The sequence below is a fragment of the Meles meles genome, chromosome 4 (assembly GCF_922984935.1).
Source record: "Meles meles chromosome 4, mMelMel3.1 paternal haplotype, whole genome shotgun sequence".
Taxonomy (NCBI): Eukaryota; Metazoa; Chordata; class Mammalia; order Carnivora; family Mustelidae; genus Meles; species Meles meles.
The window spans coordinates 163,316,623-163,336,593 of record NC_060069.1 but is presented as its reverse complement, the minus strand read 5'-3'; the positions used below and the strand labels follow the sequence as shown (position 1 = coordinate 163,336,593).

The 19,971-nt window shown below is 64.9% G+C and overlaps 1 protein-coding gene across 3 annotated transcripts in view; it reads left to right on the top strand.

The window, feature by feature from the left end:
* ITGB2 (integrin subunit beta 2) overlaps window positions 1-19,971 on the top strand; it is a 35,595-nt gene that overhangs the window by 13,422 nt on the left and 2,202 nt on the right. For 2 of the 3 annotated variants that reach the window (XM_046001749.1, XM_046001750.1), the window contains exons 3-15: window positions 6,873-6,933; window positions 7,054-7,142; window positions 9,742-9,922; window positions 10,714-10,884; window positions 11,351-11,592; window positions 12,835-12,990; window positions 13,300-13,395; window positions 15,298-15,387; window positions 16,245-16,385; window positions 17,784-17,971; window positions 18,054-18,298; window positions 18,397-18,616; window positions 19,033-19,238. In XM_046001749.1, coding sequence (XP_045857705.1) covers window positions 6,873-6,933; window positions 7,054-7,142; window positions 9,742-9,922; window positions 10,714-10,884; window positions 11,351-11,592; window positions 12,835-12,990; window positions 13,300-13,395; window positions 15,298-15,387; window positions 16,245-16,385; window positions 17,784-17,971; window positions 18,054-18,298; window positions 18,397-18,616; window positions 19,033-19,238 — 2,086 coding nt within the window. Of the gene's footprint in view, window positions 1-4,412; window positions 4,735-6,872; window positions 6,934-7,053; window positions 7,143-9,741; window positions 9,923-10,713; window positions 10,885-11,350; window positions 11,593-12,834; window positions 12,991-13,299; window positions 13,396-15,297; window positions 15,388-16,244; window positions 16,386-17,783; window positions 17,972-18,053; window positions 18,299-18,396; window positions 18,617-19,032; window positions 19,239-19,971 lie in introns of those variants that run through there. The other variant, XM_046001751.1, reaches the window with a different exon arrangement.

Genomic DNA, 19,971 nt, shown 5'->3' with positions numbered 1-19,971 from the left:
AGATCATCTGTGAGCACGTGTGCACAAATGTGCGTGTGTTTCTGTAAGTGTTAGAGGATGTGAGCTGCACAGATGTGAGTGTGTGTTGTGTGTGCGTGTGTGTGTGGTGTGTGCGTCCGTGCTCTCCCGCTGCCGGGCCCACCTCTCCTCTCAGACTCTCAGAGGGTCGCCGGCTCCGGCCTGGTGCTGTGAAGGTGTCACAGGACGGCTGGGTTTCAGGGGACGGATGTCAGGTGTGTGCTCACAGCCAGTCTCCTGGAAGCCTGTCCCCACGTCTCCTAGGAGTGGGGGGCCAGAACCCCGGGGTCACCCCGGATTGCAGCTGACACGGCCGCGCTCCACACCATCCCTCGGTCTCCCCTCCTCCCGGTGCCCCGTCCTCGTCCCCGACCCCGGGCTGGGTCCTGCCCGCTTGCCTGGCCAGGCTCGCCACACCTGCTGGAGGTGGGGGACTCCCGGGACCCTGGTGGACGAGGAGGGGGCCCGCGGGGGGCGGGGCCCCCTCAGTCTACGGTCCTCACAGAAGGTTCCGGTGCCAGCGGCCGAGCCCTCACTCCGTCCCGCATCTGGTGCAGGCACCAGGCTTCACTCTGGGGACACCAGCTGTCCAGGTGACCGCAGGCTGGGCTGGCTCCGTGTGGCCCGGCTGGGCTCCTGTGACGGGGGGGACCAGCTCTGCGGGGTCCCTGCACCGGGGCTCGCACCTGTTTCTCTGCGGAGCTGGTAAGCGAATCCCGGAGGGAGGAGAAACGGGGAGGGGGCTCAGCCTGGCCCCTGGGCCTTGCCCCGACCTTGGGCCTCCAGGAAATCTGGGTGGCACTCCTGGCCCTGCCCAGGCCGCAGGCCCCGGGCCAGTGTGGGCAATGCCGGGAGATTTCGTGAGGGACAGAGCGCCGAGACCCGCAAGAGCCTTGCAGACCACGGTGCGGAGGGCGCTGCCCGCTCTCGGGGGACAGGAGCGACCTGGCAGCACCCCGGGAGAAGGCCTCCCTGTAACAAGGGGAGACCCGTAGCTCAAACTCCCACGGACGCTGTAATCAAATGTATGATTCAGAACCCCCTTCCCTGTGGGGTCGGGGACCAGGCAGACCCCGGCTTCCACGTGAGCCCCTGGCGTGGCTCCCCCCTCGGTGCAGACATCCCCGTGCCACCGCCCAGACAGAAATGTGGGTGCTGGGGGACAGTCACTCGTCCTTGTTCGCATGAAAGTTGAGTTGTGCTGCCGCACGTTCTCTGCTGTCGGGGGCCCCTGGGAGGGCCGCTCCGAAGGGAGGAATATTGTCCAGCCGGACAGCTGGGGCTGGAGGGGTCTGGGGGCGGAGTGGGCAGCAGCCAGAGGTCAGCCGCTGGGACCACCGTTCCCGCCCGCAGCCCCCGGGGACACCTGCCTGTTTGTTCGCGACTTCTAACACCTCCTTGCCACCAAATGGCCCTGCCCTTTGACGCTGGATTCGTTACGCGTCCCCCGTTTTAGGTACAGATCCGTTCTTTTAGGGTCCATCTGTCTTGACATGTTCCTCCATAGTCTGTATGCGCAGAAACTTTCCCGATTCGGAAATACACGTTCTTCGGGTACTTTCATCATCCCGTCTCCCCACACGGAGCCTACGTGGGCCTCTGGTGTGAAGGGGCCCCTTCCTGGGGAACCCCCATCTGTGCTCACCCCCTTTGAAGGCTGGTGCGTAGCCCATTCACGGTCTCTGACGCAGCCATGGCCACAGCCGCGCCGCCCGCCCCCCACCGTCGCGGGGCCGCCCTCCGGACGGCTCTGACCGAAGCCGCGTGGCCATCCTTCTACCAATTTTGTTGCCTTTTTCAAGGAAACAGGTTCTGATGGGTTTGTCGAATTAGCTTTTTTGTTTGTTTTCCGACTCAGACGCGCGCCCGTATCCGCGTGTTTCCGCCTCCCTCTCCAGAGCTCTCCTGCTCTTTCTGCCACTTCTGAATCTGCGTCCCATCCGGTCCCCTCCGTCCTCGTCCGCGGCCAGACGCACGGGTATCGGCTTTGCGTCCCCACCGCGGACACAGGCTTTCCACCGCCCGGGCCGAGGCTGTTCTCTGCAAACGCGATTTCGATTCCTCTTTGACTCGCGAGATGCTCTTTGTCCCATGAACGCGGGAGAGCGTCTCACCGTGTTCCCACGGCCACGAAACGTGGTCTGCTCTGGGGCCTCTCACCCTGGACGCCTTTTGCAGACGCTTGTCGGGCTACACAGAGGACGCAGGTCACGTTTCTCCGGCCCCTGCTCTTCCTGTCCCTGCGTCTGTCTGTCTGTCCCTCTGTCCAGAGCCTCGAGCTCTAAGCACCGTGGGTCCAGCCGCACCCCACCCGCAGCGTGCGGCTTCTGTCCAATTCTGTGCTTTCTTGTGAAAAGCAGAAACGACCCCATCTCCACTCTGTCTTGTGGCGTAAGCAGAGGCGGACGCCTCGTTCAGCTCCATTGTACGCATTTGCTTTTTCCCTCCGTGAAGCAGCCAGAGTCGTCCAGCTCCAGGGGTGAGCACGGACAGAGCACAGACCGGGTCCCCTGCGTCCCATCGTTTTTCTTTTCCGTTTCAGCAGCTCCGAAGTTCATTGTTTCATTGGTTGCACGTAACATCCGGTGCCCATCAGGCCTGGCGCCCCTCTTCGTGCCCATCCCCCAGTACCCCAGCCTCCTGCCCCCTCCCTTCTCTGCCGCTGATCTTTGAACTTTCCCACCAGCACCGCCCCCCACCCCCCAGGCGGCCCATGTCACCTGATTGGACGTGTCCCCTGTAAGCCCCTGGGGATTGGCCCTCTGGCCCCACAGGCCTGCAGGTGCCGTGAGCCCTTGGAATTGACAGTGGCCTGGTCTGAGGGTTGCACTTTTGCAAAACCTTCTTCTTCTTCTTCTTCATTTTTTTAAAGACTTTATTTATTTATTTGACAGAGAGAGAGAGAGAGAGAGAGCACAAGAGGGGAGAAGGTCAGAGGGAGAATCAGACTCTCTGCAGAGCCAGGAGCCCCACGCCGGGCTCCATCCCCAGACTCTGGGATCATGGCCTGAGCCGAAGGCAGTGGCTTAACCACCTGAGCCCCCCCAGGCGCCCAAAACCTTCTTTTGATGTGATGCGAGCCTGCGATCAGGAAAGGATTCTTGACATGTTTTCTGTGCAAAAAGATGGTTTTACGAAGCACGAGGACGGGACTTGTGGCAGAAAGAGCTGCCCTGGAAGTGTGAGGTGGGGACGATTATGATCTTTTGCCTCAGGGGCGCAGAGAGAAAGGCAATTTCTTTTCTTTCTTTCTTTTTTTTATTTATTTGTTTATTTACAGGATAACAGTATTCATTATTTTTGCACCACACCCAGTGCTCCATGCAGTACGTGCCCTCCCTATTACCCACCACCTGGTTCCTCAACCTCCCACCCCCCCCCGCCCCTTCAAAACCCTCTGGATGTTTCTCAGAGTCCATAGTCTCTCATGGTTCATCTCCCCTTCCAGTTTCCCTCAACTCCCTTCTCCTCTCCATCTCCCCATGTCCTCCATGTTCTTTGTTATGCTCCACAAATAAGTGAGACCATATGATACTTGACTCTCTCTGCTTGACTTATTTCGCTCAGCATAATCTCCTCCAGTCCCGTCCATGTTGCTACAAAAGTTGGGTATTCATGAGAAAGGCAATTTCTAAAGGGATTTTCTGAAAGACTTAACAGGCTCCTGGAGGTCAGGCTATTGGACGTTAAGGTTGCTTCTTGCCTCCAGCAAAGCCTGAGCGTTCCTGCGGTTGTGAGCTCCTGGAGGACCCTCCCGTCTCTGCTGTTGGTCCCTGTGTGTGCCCGGTTCGGTGGAAAGGGGATTTCATTGTTTGTGCCTTTGTTTTGTCTTTGTTCCCTTCCTCGCGTTTGACAGGAAGCCTGATCTGACACCAGCTTGCTGTCCTGACTCAGACGCCGTGCCTCCCTCTGCCTGCTGCCCACACTGTTTTCTTTCTAAAGTTTCCGCTTTTTCTCGTCTTTTACCAAATACGGGCTGTGTGTGCGCGTGTGTATGTGTGTGCGTGTGCGACCAGGAAGGAAGGTGCTGCTCCTCTAACGCTCCATCCGCTCTCAGAACCTTCTGCAGGAGACCCTGGTTCACTGCACTGGTTTGGGGGCGGTGGGGCCGGGCCGGGGGGTGCGCTTGGCCCGAGGTCGCGGGTCTCCGGAAAGTCACCCGCGGGGACAGACCCACAACTTCCGGCAGTTGCCCCCAGGCTGTGCCGGCGTCCCCGCCACGGGCCGGGGCGTGCAATGGTGGCCGTGTCGCCAAGTCCTCACAGCCAAGGGCGCTCAGGCACCGTGGGTCCGGCCCTGCTCTCTGGGGAGACAAGGCCGAAGGGCGGGCAGAGCGGGCACCCTCCCTCGGGTGGCCTGAGCCCCAGCGGCTGAGCCAGAGGCCCCGCCCACCCCGAGCCTGCGTCCCTCCCTCCCCCTCCTCCTCCCCAGGCTCAGCCAGGCCTCCTGCTCGCATGTCGGCGTCCCTACAAGTCAAGGGCCCCCGGCGGCCAGTCCTGTGGTGCTGCAGACGCACGCCCTCCTGGCCAGTCCCCCACCCGGAGCCGGGGGTCCACACACCCCTCTGGTCCCGGAGGAAGTCAAGGCAGCACGTGCTGGCGAGGCGGGCCGCCATCCGGGTCGGGTGCCGCTGGACACTGGCCGCCGCTGTCGGGTGCTGCAGGGCGGCCGGCAGGACAACGCTCCGAGAGCCCTCGGTCTGTGCAGCTCCACGAGGTCAGTGTCGGGCAAGGCCGGGCCTCCGAGGTCCAGTCCCGGCCACTGGGCACATGCCTGCCAGCCGCTGCCTGAGGGCAAGGAGGGAGCTGGCCTGCCCCGCTTGCCTGGGGCAGAGGAGGACAGGCTGCGGGCTCTGCCTGTCTGTCCTCCCTCTGAGCTCCCAGAGCCACCGTGCGTCCGGGCATCCTGTCCCCGTGGGCTGGGGGACGCGCGGGCTGGGGTGCTGCTGTCCCCGTGGCCGCGCCGTCCCCGTGGCCGCCCCAGTGCTCCTGTGAGCAAGGAGTGCTTAGGGACAGGGCAGCTCCCCACCCCCGCCCAACTTCCCAAGGTCAGGGTTAGGACCTCGCAGTCTGTGGGTTAGTGAGTGAGGCCCTTCCCTCTCGGTGGGACCAGCACCCGGGTCCACATCCTGCTGGTGCTCAGGGCCCACAGAGCATACACGCTGGTTGTTGGGAATGTTTGGGGCTCGGTCTGGGCCCCAGGAGAGCGAGTAGGGAAGCCACTGCCCCAGGACCTTGGTACCAGCTCACCCTGCCTGAGCATGGGTGTGGCTGGGGTGCTTGGGAAGGAGCCTCCCATCCTCTACTGGGAGCAGCCTCGGGGCAGAGTGGCGGGGTTCCTCAGAGGCTGACGTGCCCTGGACAGTGGCCAGGCAGGCCCAGGGCTGCAGGGGGAACACTCGAGTCAGCACGGGCAGTCAGCTGTGAACTTTGGAGGGATCCAGAGCGAAGTTGGGACTGGCCACAGCCAGCCTTGGCCTGAGCCCCATGCGCCTGGCTGGGAGGCACGGATGGGGCCTGGCGTGAACCCGAGCTGTCCGCCCCCCGCCCCCCAGGCCCATCCGGCCACTGCTCTGACCCAGGAAGCCGCTGCGCTGTGTGGCTTCTGCTTTTGACCCCAAACGGGAAGGACGGAGCATTCTGACATTTCTGGGTCCCAATTACAATCTTGGTGGGGACCAGGGAGCAGGAGGGTCACCTCCAAAAAGACGGGAGCTCGGGGCTGGGCAGGGCTTCCAAGCGCAGGAGTCCCTCCCTGCGAGCCCCCGCCGACTCTCCCTCACGCGGAGCCCCCGCCCGGGCCCGGCACGGAGGCAGGTGTTACAGGAGAGCAAAGCGGGGCCCACCTACAGGCCATGCCCAGAGCCCCACAGGCCGAGGTGGGGACATGCATGCGGCCGGTCCTGGGTTGTGGCCTCTACTGGCCCTGAGCATCCCCCCCTCCCCCAGGCCGTGTGCTGGGCTGGGGAGTCCCGGGAGCCTCACAGCCCCGCCGCAGGGGCTGGAGCCGGCATTCACAGCACCTTCCGGGGGGCAGGTCTGCTTCTGGTCGAGCCCCTTCCTCCTGCCGGCCCTGATTCCTGGCTTTCCTGCACCGGGCAGCTCTCCAGGTCGACTGAAAAGACCACAGCCAGCTACAGAGCGCTGAGACGGGGGCACCTGCCTGCATGGCCCCGTTCCTGCTCTGGGCCCAGCCCCTGACCTTCGGCCCTGTAGGGGGAGGGAGGACCCAGAACAAGAGCCCGAACGCCGGGCCTCCCCCACCGACCGTGGCTCCGGGGGCGTCGGGATCCATCCGTGCGCAGCCTGTCCTCGCCTTACCGCAGGTGCCGCGTTTCTGAGGACAGCACGTGTGTCCAGACAAAATCACGGTCACCTAGAGCCATGGCCTTGGGCCAGGCAGGCCTGGACTCTGTGTGCTCGCCCTCCTGCAGGGATCTGAGCCGGTGGCTGGCTCGGGCCTGGCACCTGGGAGGTGCTCCAGTGACTTCTCGTCCTTGTCCTGGTTCTGCGGCCACCAGGAGGCCTGGGCCGAGTGCGGCTCTGCTCCAAGCCCAGTGTTCAGTTCCCGGGGCTCAGGCGTGACCCAGCACATGCAGCCCCTCACGTGTGACGTGTGACGTGTGATGTGTGCGTGAGGTGGGCACACACGTGTGCTTCCTGCTCGTCCTGGGAGGCCCCGTGGGCACACACCACACCACTGAGGACGCTGGGGAAAGGCCGTGGCTGGGGCTCACCCCGGTGCTCCCCAGCCAGGGGCGGAGGGACACGGGGCCGCCCAGTGCTGCGTCTGGAGGCCAGTGGCCCAGCGTCGGGGGTGCAGGGCTGCATCACCGAGTCCCCTTCCCTCCACAGGACATGCTGCGCCGGCGCGCCCTGCTGCTCGCGCTGGGGGCTCTGCTCTGCCTCCGCTCGGGTGAGTTCCCTCATCCCGGGTGGGGAAGAAGGGGGCTGCCCCATGCTCCTGGGTTGCCCGAGCACCCGCAGCTCTGTGCGGGTGGCCCGGTACTCACGGAGCCGCGTCCCCTCCCCGCAGCCCTCGGCCAGGAGTGCACCAGGTACAAAGTCAGCACATGCCGGGAGTGCGTGGAGTCGGGCCCCGGCTGCGCCTGGTGCCAGAAGCTGGTAAGAGCCGCCGGCACCGCCGGGCCCCTGACGGTCCTCACGTCTGTCCCTTGGCACGTCCCCCAGTGGGCGCCCTCTCTCTGCCTCTGGAGCTGCCCGCACCCGGGGCGCCACCACTCTGTTCCCTGGGAGGGCGGGAGCAGCCCAGGGCGTGGCCTGTTTGAGAGACAGACAGACAGACAGACAGACAGACCGGGCCTCAACCCAGGGCGGCCGCGTGCCCCCTGACCAGGCAGGAGCCCTGCCCGGAGGCCGCGGGTCGCGAGGAGGCTCCAGGGAAACGAGAGGCACAGCTCTCAGTGCGGAACGTGTGGGAGGCTCCACGCAGGGAGCTTAACTCCGCCGCTGTCTTCTGTCCTGTCCGGCTGTAGGCCTTCTGGGAAGGAGGGCAGAGGCCCGGACGGCCAGGACACGGCCCCCAAATGACAGACCCACCCTCCTCCTGGACAGAACCCCCAGATCCCGGCCACAGCTCCTTCCCCAGAGGCCCCAGATCCCGACCCCACCCTCCTGACCCTGGGGGGCCCCCCAGATGCCGACCCTGCCCCCTGCCCTGGAGGTCCCTGAGGTTCCGGCGCTGCAGGCGTGGCGGGAGCCCCACGCGGGTGTGCACACACTATTATCTTCCCGCGGGCACTCGCAAGCAGACTGCAGACCCGAAGCCCGTTTGTCGAAAACGTCCCGCGTCCTTCTCACGCACACGGCGCCCGCCGGAGACCCACAATACACTGTCCCGGGACGGGACAGCTGCCCGCCGCTCCGCCGCACCGGCCCGCCCCCGCACACGTCTCCCGCCGTTCCAGCGGTGTCTTGGGCAGCGTTTGCCGAGGACCCAGGCTCCCGCTCGGCCCGCGGCGGTCCTGTCCCTTTAGTCTCCCGGAACCACGACCGAGGAGCCCCCCACTACGTCATGCACCCGTGACGTTTCCGACCAGGGCAGAAGGGCAGCCGTGTCCACGCCCGGCGTCCCCTCTGCCCGGGGCCAGGAGCCCCTGTGTTTCGGCCGGAGCCCTGCACGGGCTCACGCTGTCCCCGTTGTCCCAGCGCGGGTGACGCCAGCTCGGCCCACTCAGCCGATGTCACTGCTCCTCTGCAGTGATTCCGAAATTTGTGGGGAGCTGCGCCGGGGCCAGGAGACCTTCCCTTCCCGTCGGGCTCACACCCCTCACGTCAGCACCCCGGGGTGATCTGCGCCGGCGTCGCTCACTCCGCGAGGCGGCCGTCGGGTCCAGAAACGCCCGTAAGGGCTTCCGACGTGAGGAGGAGTTGGTCCTTCTCCCCTGTCTCTCTCTCATCCGAGCGGCCCCACAGAGTGTTAGAGTTTTATTTTATTCCGTAGCTTATAAGGCGTCCCCGTCATCTGAGGCTCAAATAGTTCCAGGTTGGGCCGCGGGGAGCCCCCGCCCCAGGCTGGCTCCGTGTCCCCCTGGCGCGCCCCTCGTCGCTGTTTCTGACTCCAGAGTAAGTCGCCCCAGGCCCAGACCTACGTCCCGCCCCAAGCCTGGAACTCGGTTTCTCTGGAGGTTCCCGGTTCCCTTTCAGAAGCTCCTGACGTCCGCACACACTTCCTCATTTTCTCCCTCCCGCAACGCTCGGATGGGGCCTTCTGAGCGGCCACACGCAGCCCAGAGACGCGGCAGGGTGTGGTCTCCCCGCTTGGACGCAGTCAGGCCACAGCGGGGGTGGATGACACGTCCCCCAGCAGGTCGCAGCTCCCCAGTCCCTCCGTGAGCTCATTTGATTTTGCGGAACCTCCGTTAGCTTCCCAGCGGATTCCTCGGGAGGCTTCGCCGGTCCCCGGGGACGTCACTTGATTTCTCGAGTTCTCCGAGCCTTGACAGTCCTGAGGAGCAGCACCAGCCCTCCCTGCCCCGCAGCCCCCGCCGTACCTAGCCGGCCCCGCACAGAGCCTTGCCCTTCCCGAGTCCCCTTCCCTGCAAGGAGGCAGGACAGGTGTCCGTGCCACGGAGTGGAAGGCCCTTCTCCTGCCCCGTTTATGGGGCAAAGTGGGCATGAGGACACTGCCCTGACCCCAGGACCCCCACACTCCTCTACAGACAGCGAGGGGCTTGGCCCTGTGTCCTGGCCTGTGCCGGGGTTCTCGGGGTCCCACGTGTCTTCTCAGGAGGGCACCTCTACCAAAGCATCTGCTGCTGGAGGGCACAGCCACCCCCGGCCACCCCCGGCCACCTCTGTCCACCTTGGCCACCCCGGCCACCCCCGGCCACCTCTGGCGAGGTGCCCCAGCAGGCTGCTCCCGGCCCTGGGGCTGTTGAGCGACCCCACTGGCCAGCTCGGGGCTAGGCACATGGGTCCTTCAGTCATCTCTGCTGCGGGAGGCAGTGGGGACAAGCACCTTGTTCCCACACTGGGGTGATCTTGGAGCCTCATGGGGAGGCCGTCCGCAGGAGGCTATCTTCCTAACTGCCCAGCCCCATCCACCCCCACCCCCGTGAGGACACCTGTCTGGAACCCCAGGTGCAAATGAGGAGGGACAGCCTCCTCGAAGGACCCCGAGGGTTGGACTTGTGCAGCCCCCACTGTGTGGCCCCCACGTGTCCTCTGCCCTCCTCCTGACCCCTGACTGCCCCCCCCCCAGAACTTCACTGGGCTCGGGGAGCCAGACTCCGTTCGCTGCGACACCCGGGAGCAGCTCCTGCTGAAGGGCTGCGTGGCCGACGACATCATGGACCCCAGGAGCCTGGCTGAGACCCAGGGGGACAGGAAGGGCAGCCAGCAGCAGCTGTCCCCACAGAAGGTGACACTCTACCTGAGACCAGGTAGGCTCGGGCTTGGCCGGGGGGAGTCAGCGTGTGTGTGTCGGTCCCTCTGGGTGCCAGGGCCCACTGGTGGCACAAGTGTCCACGTGGCCAGGGCAGGAGGCAGGTAGGTGAGCCCCGAGGACTGTTGGAACCTCGAGAACAGAGTCTGAGTTCCCCTATGGGCCTGTCCCCTCTGCCGGCAGGAGGATGCCCACACCCGGTGTCTGCTGCTGTGTGCGTCCGCTCTGTGTCCTTCCCAGATGGGAAAGGGAACCATCGGGGAAACACTGTTCTGTCCCACTCTCGGCATGCCAGGTGTGCTTGGCAGAGTCAAGGCTCTGATAAGTCCTGCAGCCAAGCAACCTGAGCGACTGTTTGAGTCAGTGTTGCTCAAACTGATTTGACCCCAGAACCTTGTCTGTGCTCCAAGAGGCGCCCTTCAGGAAGGGGACATGGTGAAGGAGCAGGACCACGGGGACAGGCCAGGGCAGGGCTGGGGCGGAGCCTACCCTGTACCACTGCCCCTGGGCTGGGACCCAGGCCTGCGCCCGGACCGCTGGGGTGCTGGTGCGGGGACGGAGCAGGCTGCCCAGGCCTCTGGGCCCACCTGAATCTCAGCAGTGCAGGGTGAACTGCGAGCTCTCAGCAGTAGACGAATGTCTGGAGCGCTCTGTGGCGGAATGCGGTTCCTTCCCAAAGTGCCCTGTGACTTGTCCGCAGGCCTCAGGGGGCAGTCGTGAGCATTTTGGGACCTGTGGAGGGCACATCGGTGCCCCAGGACGCCCTGACTCTCCCGTCTCTGTCGGCAGGTCAGGCGGCTGCCTTCAACGTGACCTTCCGGCGAGCCAAGGGCTACCCCATCGACCTGTACTACCTGATGGACCTCTCGTACTCCATGCTGGACGACCTCATCAACGTCAAGAAGCTGGGGGGCGACCTGCTCCGGGCCCTCAACGAGATCACCGAGTCTGGCCGCATCGGTGAGGCAACCCCCCTAGTCCCAGCCGGCCCTGCCGTTCACACGCCTCCCCACGGCCGCGCGGGGCGGGGCACTGAGGGGGGCTCTGCCAGGGACCCCCCATGCCCCCAGGCCACGCCGGGACGCTGGCTCCCCTGACACCGTCATGCCGCGCGCAGATCTGTGACCTGTACGGCAGTCGCACTGTCAAACACACGTGCCCACCCACGGACCCGCTGCAAGTCGGGGCCAAGGGGACACCTGCCTCTCATCTCGGCCCCCTCCCCGGCCGTCGTCCCTGCGTGCAGGACACGCACACGCTTGTATGCACATACCCATCTGCCCCCACGCTCATGCACGTGGGTGTGCGCCGTCCCATTCTCTCGCCTGCCCTGGTCCGCAGCAGGGAAACCGAGGCTCGCGGGCAGACACCCCCCCCTGCCTGGGACCACCCCTGCCTCCCGCCCTCACCCCGCCCGCCCCCCCAGGCTTCGGGTCCTTCGTGGACAAGACGGTGCTCCCCTTCGTCAACACGCACCCCGAGAAGCTGAGGAACCCGTGCCCCAACAAGGAGAAGGAGTGCCAGCCCCCCTTCGCCTTCAGGCACGTGCTGAAGCTCACCAACAACTCGAACCAGTTCCAGAGGGAGGTCGGGAAGCAGCTCATCTCCGGAAACCTGGACGCCCCCGAGGGCGGGCTGGACGCCATGATGCAGGTCGCCGCGTGCCTGGTGAGGTCCTGTCCCCGGCCTGGCCCCGGGCCCGGCCCCCCGCCTTCCCCAAACCTCTGACCTGCAGCCACGGGGCTGGCCGCTGAGGGTGGCCCCGTCGGACTCAGAGGGCCCCGTCGGCCCCGGGGTTTCCCGGCGGCCGTGGGGCCTGCCACTCACCCACACATGTCACCGTGGGCCTGTGACACTGGGCCACCATCGACACCTCAGTCTGGTGCCCGATCTTGCAGGGGGAGCCCACAGAGCAGTGTGGTGCTCGCAGCTCCCGAACGGCGTCACCCCTGCCGTGGCTCTCCCCCAGGCGCCTCCGTGTGTGGTTTCAGTGGTGGGTCACCAGCCCCTCCCCCCAGCAGCCCTCCCCTTGTCTCGTCACCAACCCCGGTGGTCGCCCCATTCTGTCCCACCTGCTGCGTTTCTGCTGTGGGTGTTACGGTCCGGACCGCTCCCTGGCTTTTTTGTTTGATTTGTAAAGATTTTATTAATTTATTTGTCAGGGCGAGAGCGCACAAGCAGGGGGAGCGGCAGGCAGAGGGAGAAGCAGGCTCCCCGCCGAGCAGGGAGCCCGATGCGGGGCTTGATCCCAGGACCCTGACACCATGACCTGAGCGGGAACAAGTCAGACAATGAACTGTCTGTGCCCCCCCAGATGCCCCTTTTTTTGTTTTGTTTTTAATGTTATTGTTATTTATTTTTATTTTTGTTTTATTGTTATTTTGCTGACACCCTGTGTTAACCCTTCCCAAACCAGACTGCAGGCTCCGAGCCTCCCTGTGGGCCCAGGCCGAGCGACCGCGTTTCTGTTTTTGTGTCCTGCCTGCTCTGTGACCACGCGCGTGTCGCTAGTGTCCCCGTCTCCCCCATGTCCCCTTGCACCTCCCCGGTTTCTGTCATCCTCTGGTCTACTGTGTTTCATGTTGTAATACGCATTTCTGTGAGCATTTTCTGTCTTGGGGATGTTTCCCTAGGATTGGTCCCTGGCCGGAGTGGCCACAGAGGCCATGGGCTGTATTTCAGCCGACGGTACCCCCCCTTCCCTGCCATATGCGAGGGCATTTCTCCAGCAGCCCTGTGCTGGAGTCCCGACTGGACTGCGGACCCGAGTCCCACGGCTGGTCCCGGCAGGGGTCCTCCTGCTCCCGGGAAGAGCAGGTTTGGGGCACAGGCACGGCCCGGGTCTCGCGGCTGCCCAACCACGCTGTGCCCACAGGGGAAACTGAGGCCGTCATCCCACCGTCTCCCCAGGAGGAAATCGGCTGGCGCAACGTCACTCGGCTGCTGGTGTACGCCACAGACGACGGTTTCCACTTTGCGGGTGACGGGAAGCTGGGTGCCATCCTGACCCCCAATGACGGCCGCTGCCACCTGGAGGACAACACATACAAGCGCAGCAATGAATTTGTGCGTGGCCCTCCCATGTCCCCGTGTCCCATGTCCCCGTGTCCCCAGAGGAGCGGACAACACAAGGGGCCCGGGAGGGAACGCCAGGGCCCAGCTGCAGCCGGGGCGGGGAGCTCTGCTGGCGGCGCAGGGGGCCCAGGGGACTGGGGGGAGGTCGGCGTCCCCTGGTCTGGTCCCTGACCCGTTCCAGGAGCTTCCCTTCACCCGCTGCGACCTGACACTGCAGCCTGGAATTGTCCGGGGGTGGGGCGGCCAGAGGGCAGGGCGCGGTCCCTGACCCCGGGCTGTCTGACCAGATCCCCCCTCCAGGACTACCCGTCAGTGGGCCAGCTGGCGCACAAACTGGCCGAAAACAACATCCAGCCCATCTTCGCGGTGACCAAGAGAATGGTGAAAACCTACGAGGTTGGTGGCGTGGGGGTCCTCAGCAGCGGCGGGGGGAGGGGGACGGCGGACGGCAGAGCGCACAGCTGGGCTGCGGGCAGGGGGCAGGGCGCAGGGGGGCGTAGGAGGCGGGGGGGGGGTGACAGGGGGAGGGGCATGGGGGCGGGGTGCAGGTGGGGGGCAGTGGGGCGCCCGGGCCCTGCGGCGGGTGAGGACGCGCAGGCCCAAGGAGGAGGAAGGACGTTCTGCGGTGGACGGTAACGAGGCTCCGAGTCTCCGTGTCCGCGGCGGCGCAGCGAGTGTCTCTGCTGATCCAGGGCTCGGTTCACCCGGTTCACCCGGTTCACCCAGTTCACCAGGTTCACACGCGTGCACGCTGCCCGGTCCTTCTGTCCCAGGTCGGCTGTGGTCCGCAGGGACGCGCCCCCACGCGCCCGTGCCGGAGCCGGTCCCCACCGGCACCAGCTCTGCACGCCGACCACACTTGCTTCTCTGCTTTGGGAACCCTGGTCTGTCGGGGCTTCTCGGGGTGACGGTCCTTGCCCGATTCCCACAGAGTGCGGGGACCTTTCTGTTCCTCCTCTGCCCTTCCCGCCTGCTGTCTGGTACCGGGTTTGCCGTCCTGCCTTCCCAGCGCGCCGGGTCTGGCCTCCTCTCGGCTAGGGGGGCTGTGAGGGCACCTGCCTGCCCCCCACCCTTGGTCCCGGTTGTCGCCGAGGTGGGGCCCGCTGCACTTCTATAGGGGGTGAGATGCTGGCGGGGGGCCCAGTCCCTAGAGATGAGCAGCTCCTGCTGTCGCTTTTCCAGACTCTGAAAGAGGACAGGACCCCGCAGGGGACACAGAGGTGGGACAGGGCAAGGGTCCAGGAGAAGCCCTGGGGCGGGCCCCGGAACTTGCCAAACCACAGGGACAGGGGCTCCGGCAGGGCTGGTGACCGGGTGCAGGACCTGGCTGGCCACAGTAGGGGCCACTCGGGTAACTTGCTGTCGGGGCAGGACAGTGTGCTGATGGCAGTGGGAGCAGGAGATCTGAACGCACGCAAAGCCCCAGCATGGACGGTGCCCTGGCGGGTCCCAGGCCTTCCTGAGCCTGTTTCCTGATTTGTGGGACTCCTGGGTGAGGGGCATGGAGGCCACCCAGAGCACGTAGGGAGAGCATTTCCTGGACTGTCCTTGGTGCCCCACACTGAGGGATAGCAATTTGGAGGGACAGGACAGGGAAGAGCCCAGTTTCCCAGAGCCATGGGGGTCGGGGTCCTGCACCCGGGGTGGAGGGGAGAGGGCGCTGAGGCCACAGGGGCTTGGTGCCCAGGCTGTGGCGGGCCTTGTGGGCTCTGTGGGGGTACCTGGACTCTATCTGGGGAGTCACGGGGGGCTTTGGGGCAGAGAAGTGACCCAAACATCGGTTCTGTAAGATAGAGCCAGGATTCGGTCTTCTATGGACAACAGAGAGAGGGACATGGGGAAAAAGAGTCGTCGGCCTCCACACGCTCCAGCCTGCGCACGCGCGGGACCCCCAGCCCGCTCCCCACGGTCATTGCTAAGATTACATCACATCAGTATGGAAGGGCTCACCACTCACCCTTCCTGATGGTGTCGGCGCATTTTGTGATTTTCTGCCCCGGCCATACCCAACGCGTCCACGGGGCAGGGACACCCGATCACGTGGCGAGGCCCAGCTCGCCCCAGCAGGTCACGAGCTGGAGGTTGGCCAAGGAGGAGTGCTCCCGGCAAGGAAACGGGCTGGTCCCAGGCCGCTGACCACGCGCCGTCTTAACTGTGCGATAAGCTATCTGGGGGGATGGTCTGGGCCATTTTACAGTCGAGAAGGAAACCCTCTGGGTGTTATGAGCTCCGGGGACACTGTGGTGTCTGTGGCCCCAGGGCGCCGGCTGAGACGGGTCTGGTCTCCCGGCCCAACAGAAACTCACCGAGGTCATCCCCAAGTCGGCGGTCGGGGAGCTGTCGGACGATTCCAGCAACGTGGTGCAGCTCATCAAGAACGCCTACAACGTGAGAGCCGGGCTGCTCGCGGGGTCCCGGGGGGGCCAACCCCACCCCTACTCCGCCCCCGCCGCAGGCCTGTGGAAGGGTGGTCTCCGAGGGCGTTCTGGGCAAGCAGAGCCTGGCTCTTCCCACGGGCCAGGCAGGCCCTGCCCCAGGAATGGCATGTGTGTGCCCTGCCCGACCCTCGCCTCCGCCCTCCCTGAAACACGGCCTCCAGCCTCCTCCCCGGCTGCGGTCCGGTGGGCTTCCCGGCTCTGCAGGCTGAGGGCTCCCGGGAAGTGCCCTCGGACTGAGCTAGGGCATTGCTGAGAGCTGCTCCTCGTGCCCTTGTGGGGCGAAACCCCCCAGGCAGGCCCTCCTGCGTCATCACACCCACAACACTGGCCCTGCTCACCCACCAGTGACTCTCTCTGTCTCTCTAGTCTCCGTCTCTCTGTCTCTGGCTTTGTCAGTCTCTCCCTGTCTCTCCCTCTCTACCACTGTCTCTCCTTGTTTCTCTGTCTCTGTCTCCCTCTCCCTCTGTCTCCCTGCATCTCCCTCTGTCTCTGTCTCTGTCTGTAGCTGTCTCTCTGTCTCTCATTCATTTACACAGTTTCCCCATCTCCTAGCCCAGGCCAGGCACGGGGCATGTGGTGGTGGGTGACCGCCAGGCCCCATCCTTGTGACTTTGGTCTGTCCCTGTTGGCTCCCTCCCCAGCCTGTCCTGGGGGGCCGTGGCGTTGGTTCCCCTGACTCCCCAGCTCCCCACGGGCGTGTGGATGGAGGGAAGGATGAGCAATGCAGGGGCGTCAGCGCCTCGGCCGGGAAGGGCCCGGGGACAGCGGGAGGAAGCCCCCTAACCCACAGCCACTCTTTCCCCCCAGAAACTCTCCTCCAGGGTCTTTCTGGACCACAACATGATCCCCAGCACCCTGAAAGTCACGTATGACTCCTTCTGCAGTAATGGGGTGTCACAGGTGGACCAGCCCAGAGGGGACTGCGACGGCGTCCAGATCAACGTCCCGGTGAGACGCCGCCCCACCCTTCCGGAAGGTTCTCCCCCGGGGACAGCTAGGAGCGCGCCCAGGCGCCGGGCCAGCACAGGGACAAGCAAGGGCAAGGGCCAGAGTCACCCAGGCAACCAGACGCTTCTTGTACAAGGCTGAAGCAGGTGTGGGCTCCCCGGGGCGGACGGAGGACGGGGCATGGCAGCGCCCCCTGGGGGCGGGCGCTGGCCAGCGCATGCCCACAAAGGGGGGGTCCTTTCTGCCCTGGGACATCTGATTGGTTTGGTCTGGTTTCCTGATTCCTGGGTTTCCGGTTTGGGGGGTTCTCTTCAAGGGTGTTATTTTATCTAGTTATTTTTAAGTAGGCTCTGCACCCCATGCGGGGCTTGAACTCGGGACCGTGAGATCAAAACTCAGGTGCTCTATCGAGCCGGCCAGGCGCTCCTGTTTCTTCCTTTCTTTCTTTGACAAAGATATTAAAGCATGGGCCACACGGACGATTAGAAATAGGGTTATTTCTAGGAGTTGTTTCCATAATATCGTGATTTTATTATGATCATAAAAATTAAGTTTTTCCTCTTTCTGGCTGGGAACAACATTCAGCAAAAGTACTTGCTGTTCTCGCGATTTTAAATAGGACATTGGAATTCCCTCAAGTAGCCACTCGCTCAGGGTTGCACCAGGCTCTCACGGAACTCTCTCTCCCTCCCGTGGGGCGACCCACTCGGGAGTTAATTCAGTCCTTCGGTGGGCTGACGGCTTCGTTCATGTTCCGTTGTGTTTCTGCTCTGCGTGAGGGTCCCCTACGGCAGGTCACTGAGACGGATCTGGGGTGTGGGGGGGCGGGGACTCTGCTCTGTCCCGCCTGGTTCCCCTGGGGCGCGGTCCCCTACCCTTTATCTGGGGTCAGAGCACAACTCCATATCCAGAATTTAGAGCCTCCTGTGGGATTTTGGCGTCTTAGCATTCCAGACACGGAGAAAATCTGTGTCCTTTCCCAAGCCACTGAGGCTGCTTTCTAACGTATGAATGTTAAAAATGTTCCAGTGACACCCACCCCCCGGCGTCAGGCCAAACCAGAAGATGATGGGTGTGGGGGGCAGCTCGTTGGGGCAGGCCCCGGTGGGGATGCTGCCCCCACGTTCCTGCGGGTCCAGCTCTGATGCTCCAGATGCCCTTCTCTCTCCTCGTGTTGGGTGCCAAGTCCTGGATTAACATGGGGTGTTCTGTGTTCTTAGTTCCCTCCCCTCCCCCACTTCCCTGCATCCCCTCCTGGGGTCTGGGAAGGGCTGGGTCCTCCCCCTGCTCCAGCCGGGCTCCTGGACAAACCCCGAGGCCAGGCCGCAGGACGAGCAGACGGGGGCAGGTGTGGTCCCGCCGTCCCAGCCTGGCCTGAGCCCTGCCTTCCCCGCGCAGATCACGTTCCAGGTGAAGGTCACCGCCTCGGAGTGCATTCAGGAGCAGTCCTTCCTCATCCGCGCCCTGGGCTTCACGGACACGGTGACCGTGCGCGTCGTCCCCCAGTGCGAGTGCCACTGCAGGGACGTGAGCCGGGACCGCGGCCTCTGCAGCGGCAAGGGCTTTCTGGAGTGCGGCGTCTGCAGGTGCGGAGGGGGTGAGGCCACGGAGAGAGCGCGGGGCCACCGCGACCCGGCCCGGGGCCTGAGCCCGCCGCTCCCGCCGCAGGTGCGAGGCCGGCTACGTCGGGAAGAGCTGCGAATGCCAGACGCACGGCCGGAGCAGCCAGGAGCTGGAGGGCAGCTGCCGGCGCGACAACAACTCCATCATCTGCTCGGGGCTGGGGGACTGCCTGTGCGGACAGTGCGTGTGCCACCAGAGCGACGTGCCCAACAAGAAGATCTTCGGGCGCTACTGCGAGTGCGACAACGTCAACTGCGAGCGCTTCGACGGGCGGGTCTGCGGGGGCGACGGTGAGCGCGGGCGGACGGACGGACGGACGGCGGGCGGGGCGAGCGGGCCGTGGGCGGAGGGACGGGCGGCCGGGGCTGAGTCCCACCACCTCCTGCAGAGCGGGGCACCTGCGACTGCGGCAAATGCCACTGCCGGGAGGGCTTCGAGGGCTCGGCGTGCCAGTGCGAGCGGTCCACCAGGGGCTGCCTGAGCGCCGAGGGCTACGAGTGCAACGGGCGCGGCCGGTGTCGCTGTAACGTGTGCGAGTGCGACGCGGGCTACCAGCCGCCCCTGTGCCTGGAATGCCTGGGCTGCCCGTCGCCCTGCGGCCGGTACACGTGAGTGCCCCGCCCCGCCCGCCCCGCCCCTGCGGCTCCTCCCAGCACCTGCGCCCCCACCTCCGTCCTCACAGCCCGCGTCTCCGCAGGCCCCGCCGGGGGAGCCCCTCACACCCTCCCCCCAGCAGAGCCCCCCCACCGCTGGGCACGAGCTCTGCGTGTGTGCTCTCACGCTCACATTTGTGCGCACACGTACACCACTCTCACGCTTGCACTCACACTCACACCTGTGCTCACGCTCACATTTGTGCTCACACGTTCACATTCACACTTGCACTCACACTCATGCTCACACTCAGACCTGCGCTCACGCTTACATTACACTCGCGGTCGTGCTCACACTCACGTTCACACGCACAGTCTTGCTCACATTGTGCTCACACTCACTTTCACACTCACACCCACACCCCCTGCAGCTCCTGCGCCCAGTGCCTGAAGTTCAAGCAGGGCCCGACGGGGAAGAACTGCAGCGTGGAGTGCGGGAACGTGGGCCTGCTGAGCGCCCCCCCGGACAAAGGCCGCAGGTGCAAGGAGCGGGATCTGGACGGCTGCTGGATCACCTTCACCCTGCGGCAGCGGGCGGGCAGGGACAGCTACGACATCCACGTGGACGACAGCCGAGGTGAGGCCCGCGGGGGGCCCAGCACCTCCGCCGCCGGCGAGGGTGTCTCTCCCCACTCAGATGGCTGGCTTGGGAGTTAGGCAAGCGTCCACGGCCACGGTCCCGGCCTGCCCCCTCTTCCTGGCTCACGTCGTGACCCGTGAGAGGCGGTGCATGGCTTGTCCCTGCACGACAGCGCTGTTCCGGCCAAGGGGACGCGTGTGGGCTGGGCCCCCACCCCTGGACCGCTGCCTGGGGCTCCCGAGAGTGGGTCCACAGAGAGCCGTGTGAACACTACCGCGGGCTCCGATCTCAGCCCTGGAAGGGGGCCGGGGCCAGGAGCCCAGGTGGCAGGCTTTCTGAAATGCCGCTTGCCTAGCCGTCACTGGGCTCCGGGGCCATGCCTGGCCCAGTAGTGGCTGAAGACAGGGGACACCAGGCCGGTCCGCATGGGGCTCACGTTCCAAAGGGGTGGGGCACACGTGGCCAGTACCCGAGACAGCGTGGGCCTGTGGCCAGGGTCACGAGGTGCAAAGATAATGGTGGGGGTGTGTGTGCCCCTGACGTCAAGGTCAGACGGTCTCTCGGAGGAGGACCACTGCCGCTGAGACCACAGCATGGCAGAATCCACGCACGGGAACTGGAGGGCGTGGGGTCAGGGCCCTTGGCTCCGGGTTTTTATGGAGCCCCTGTGAGGCCTGCGACGCATTTGGGTCTCCCTCCAAACATACCAAAGAGCCGTGAGTGGTTTTGA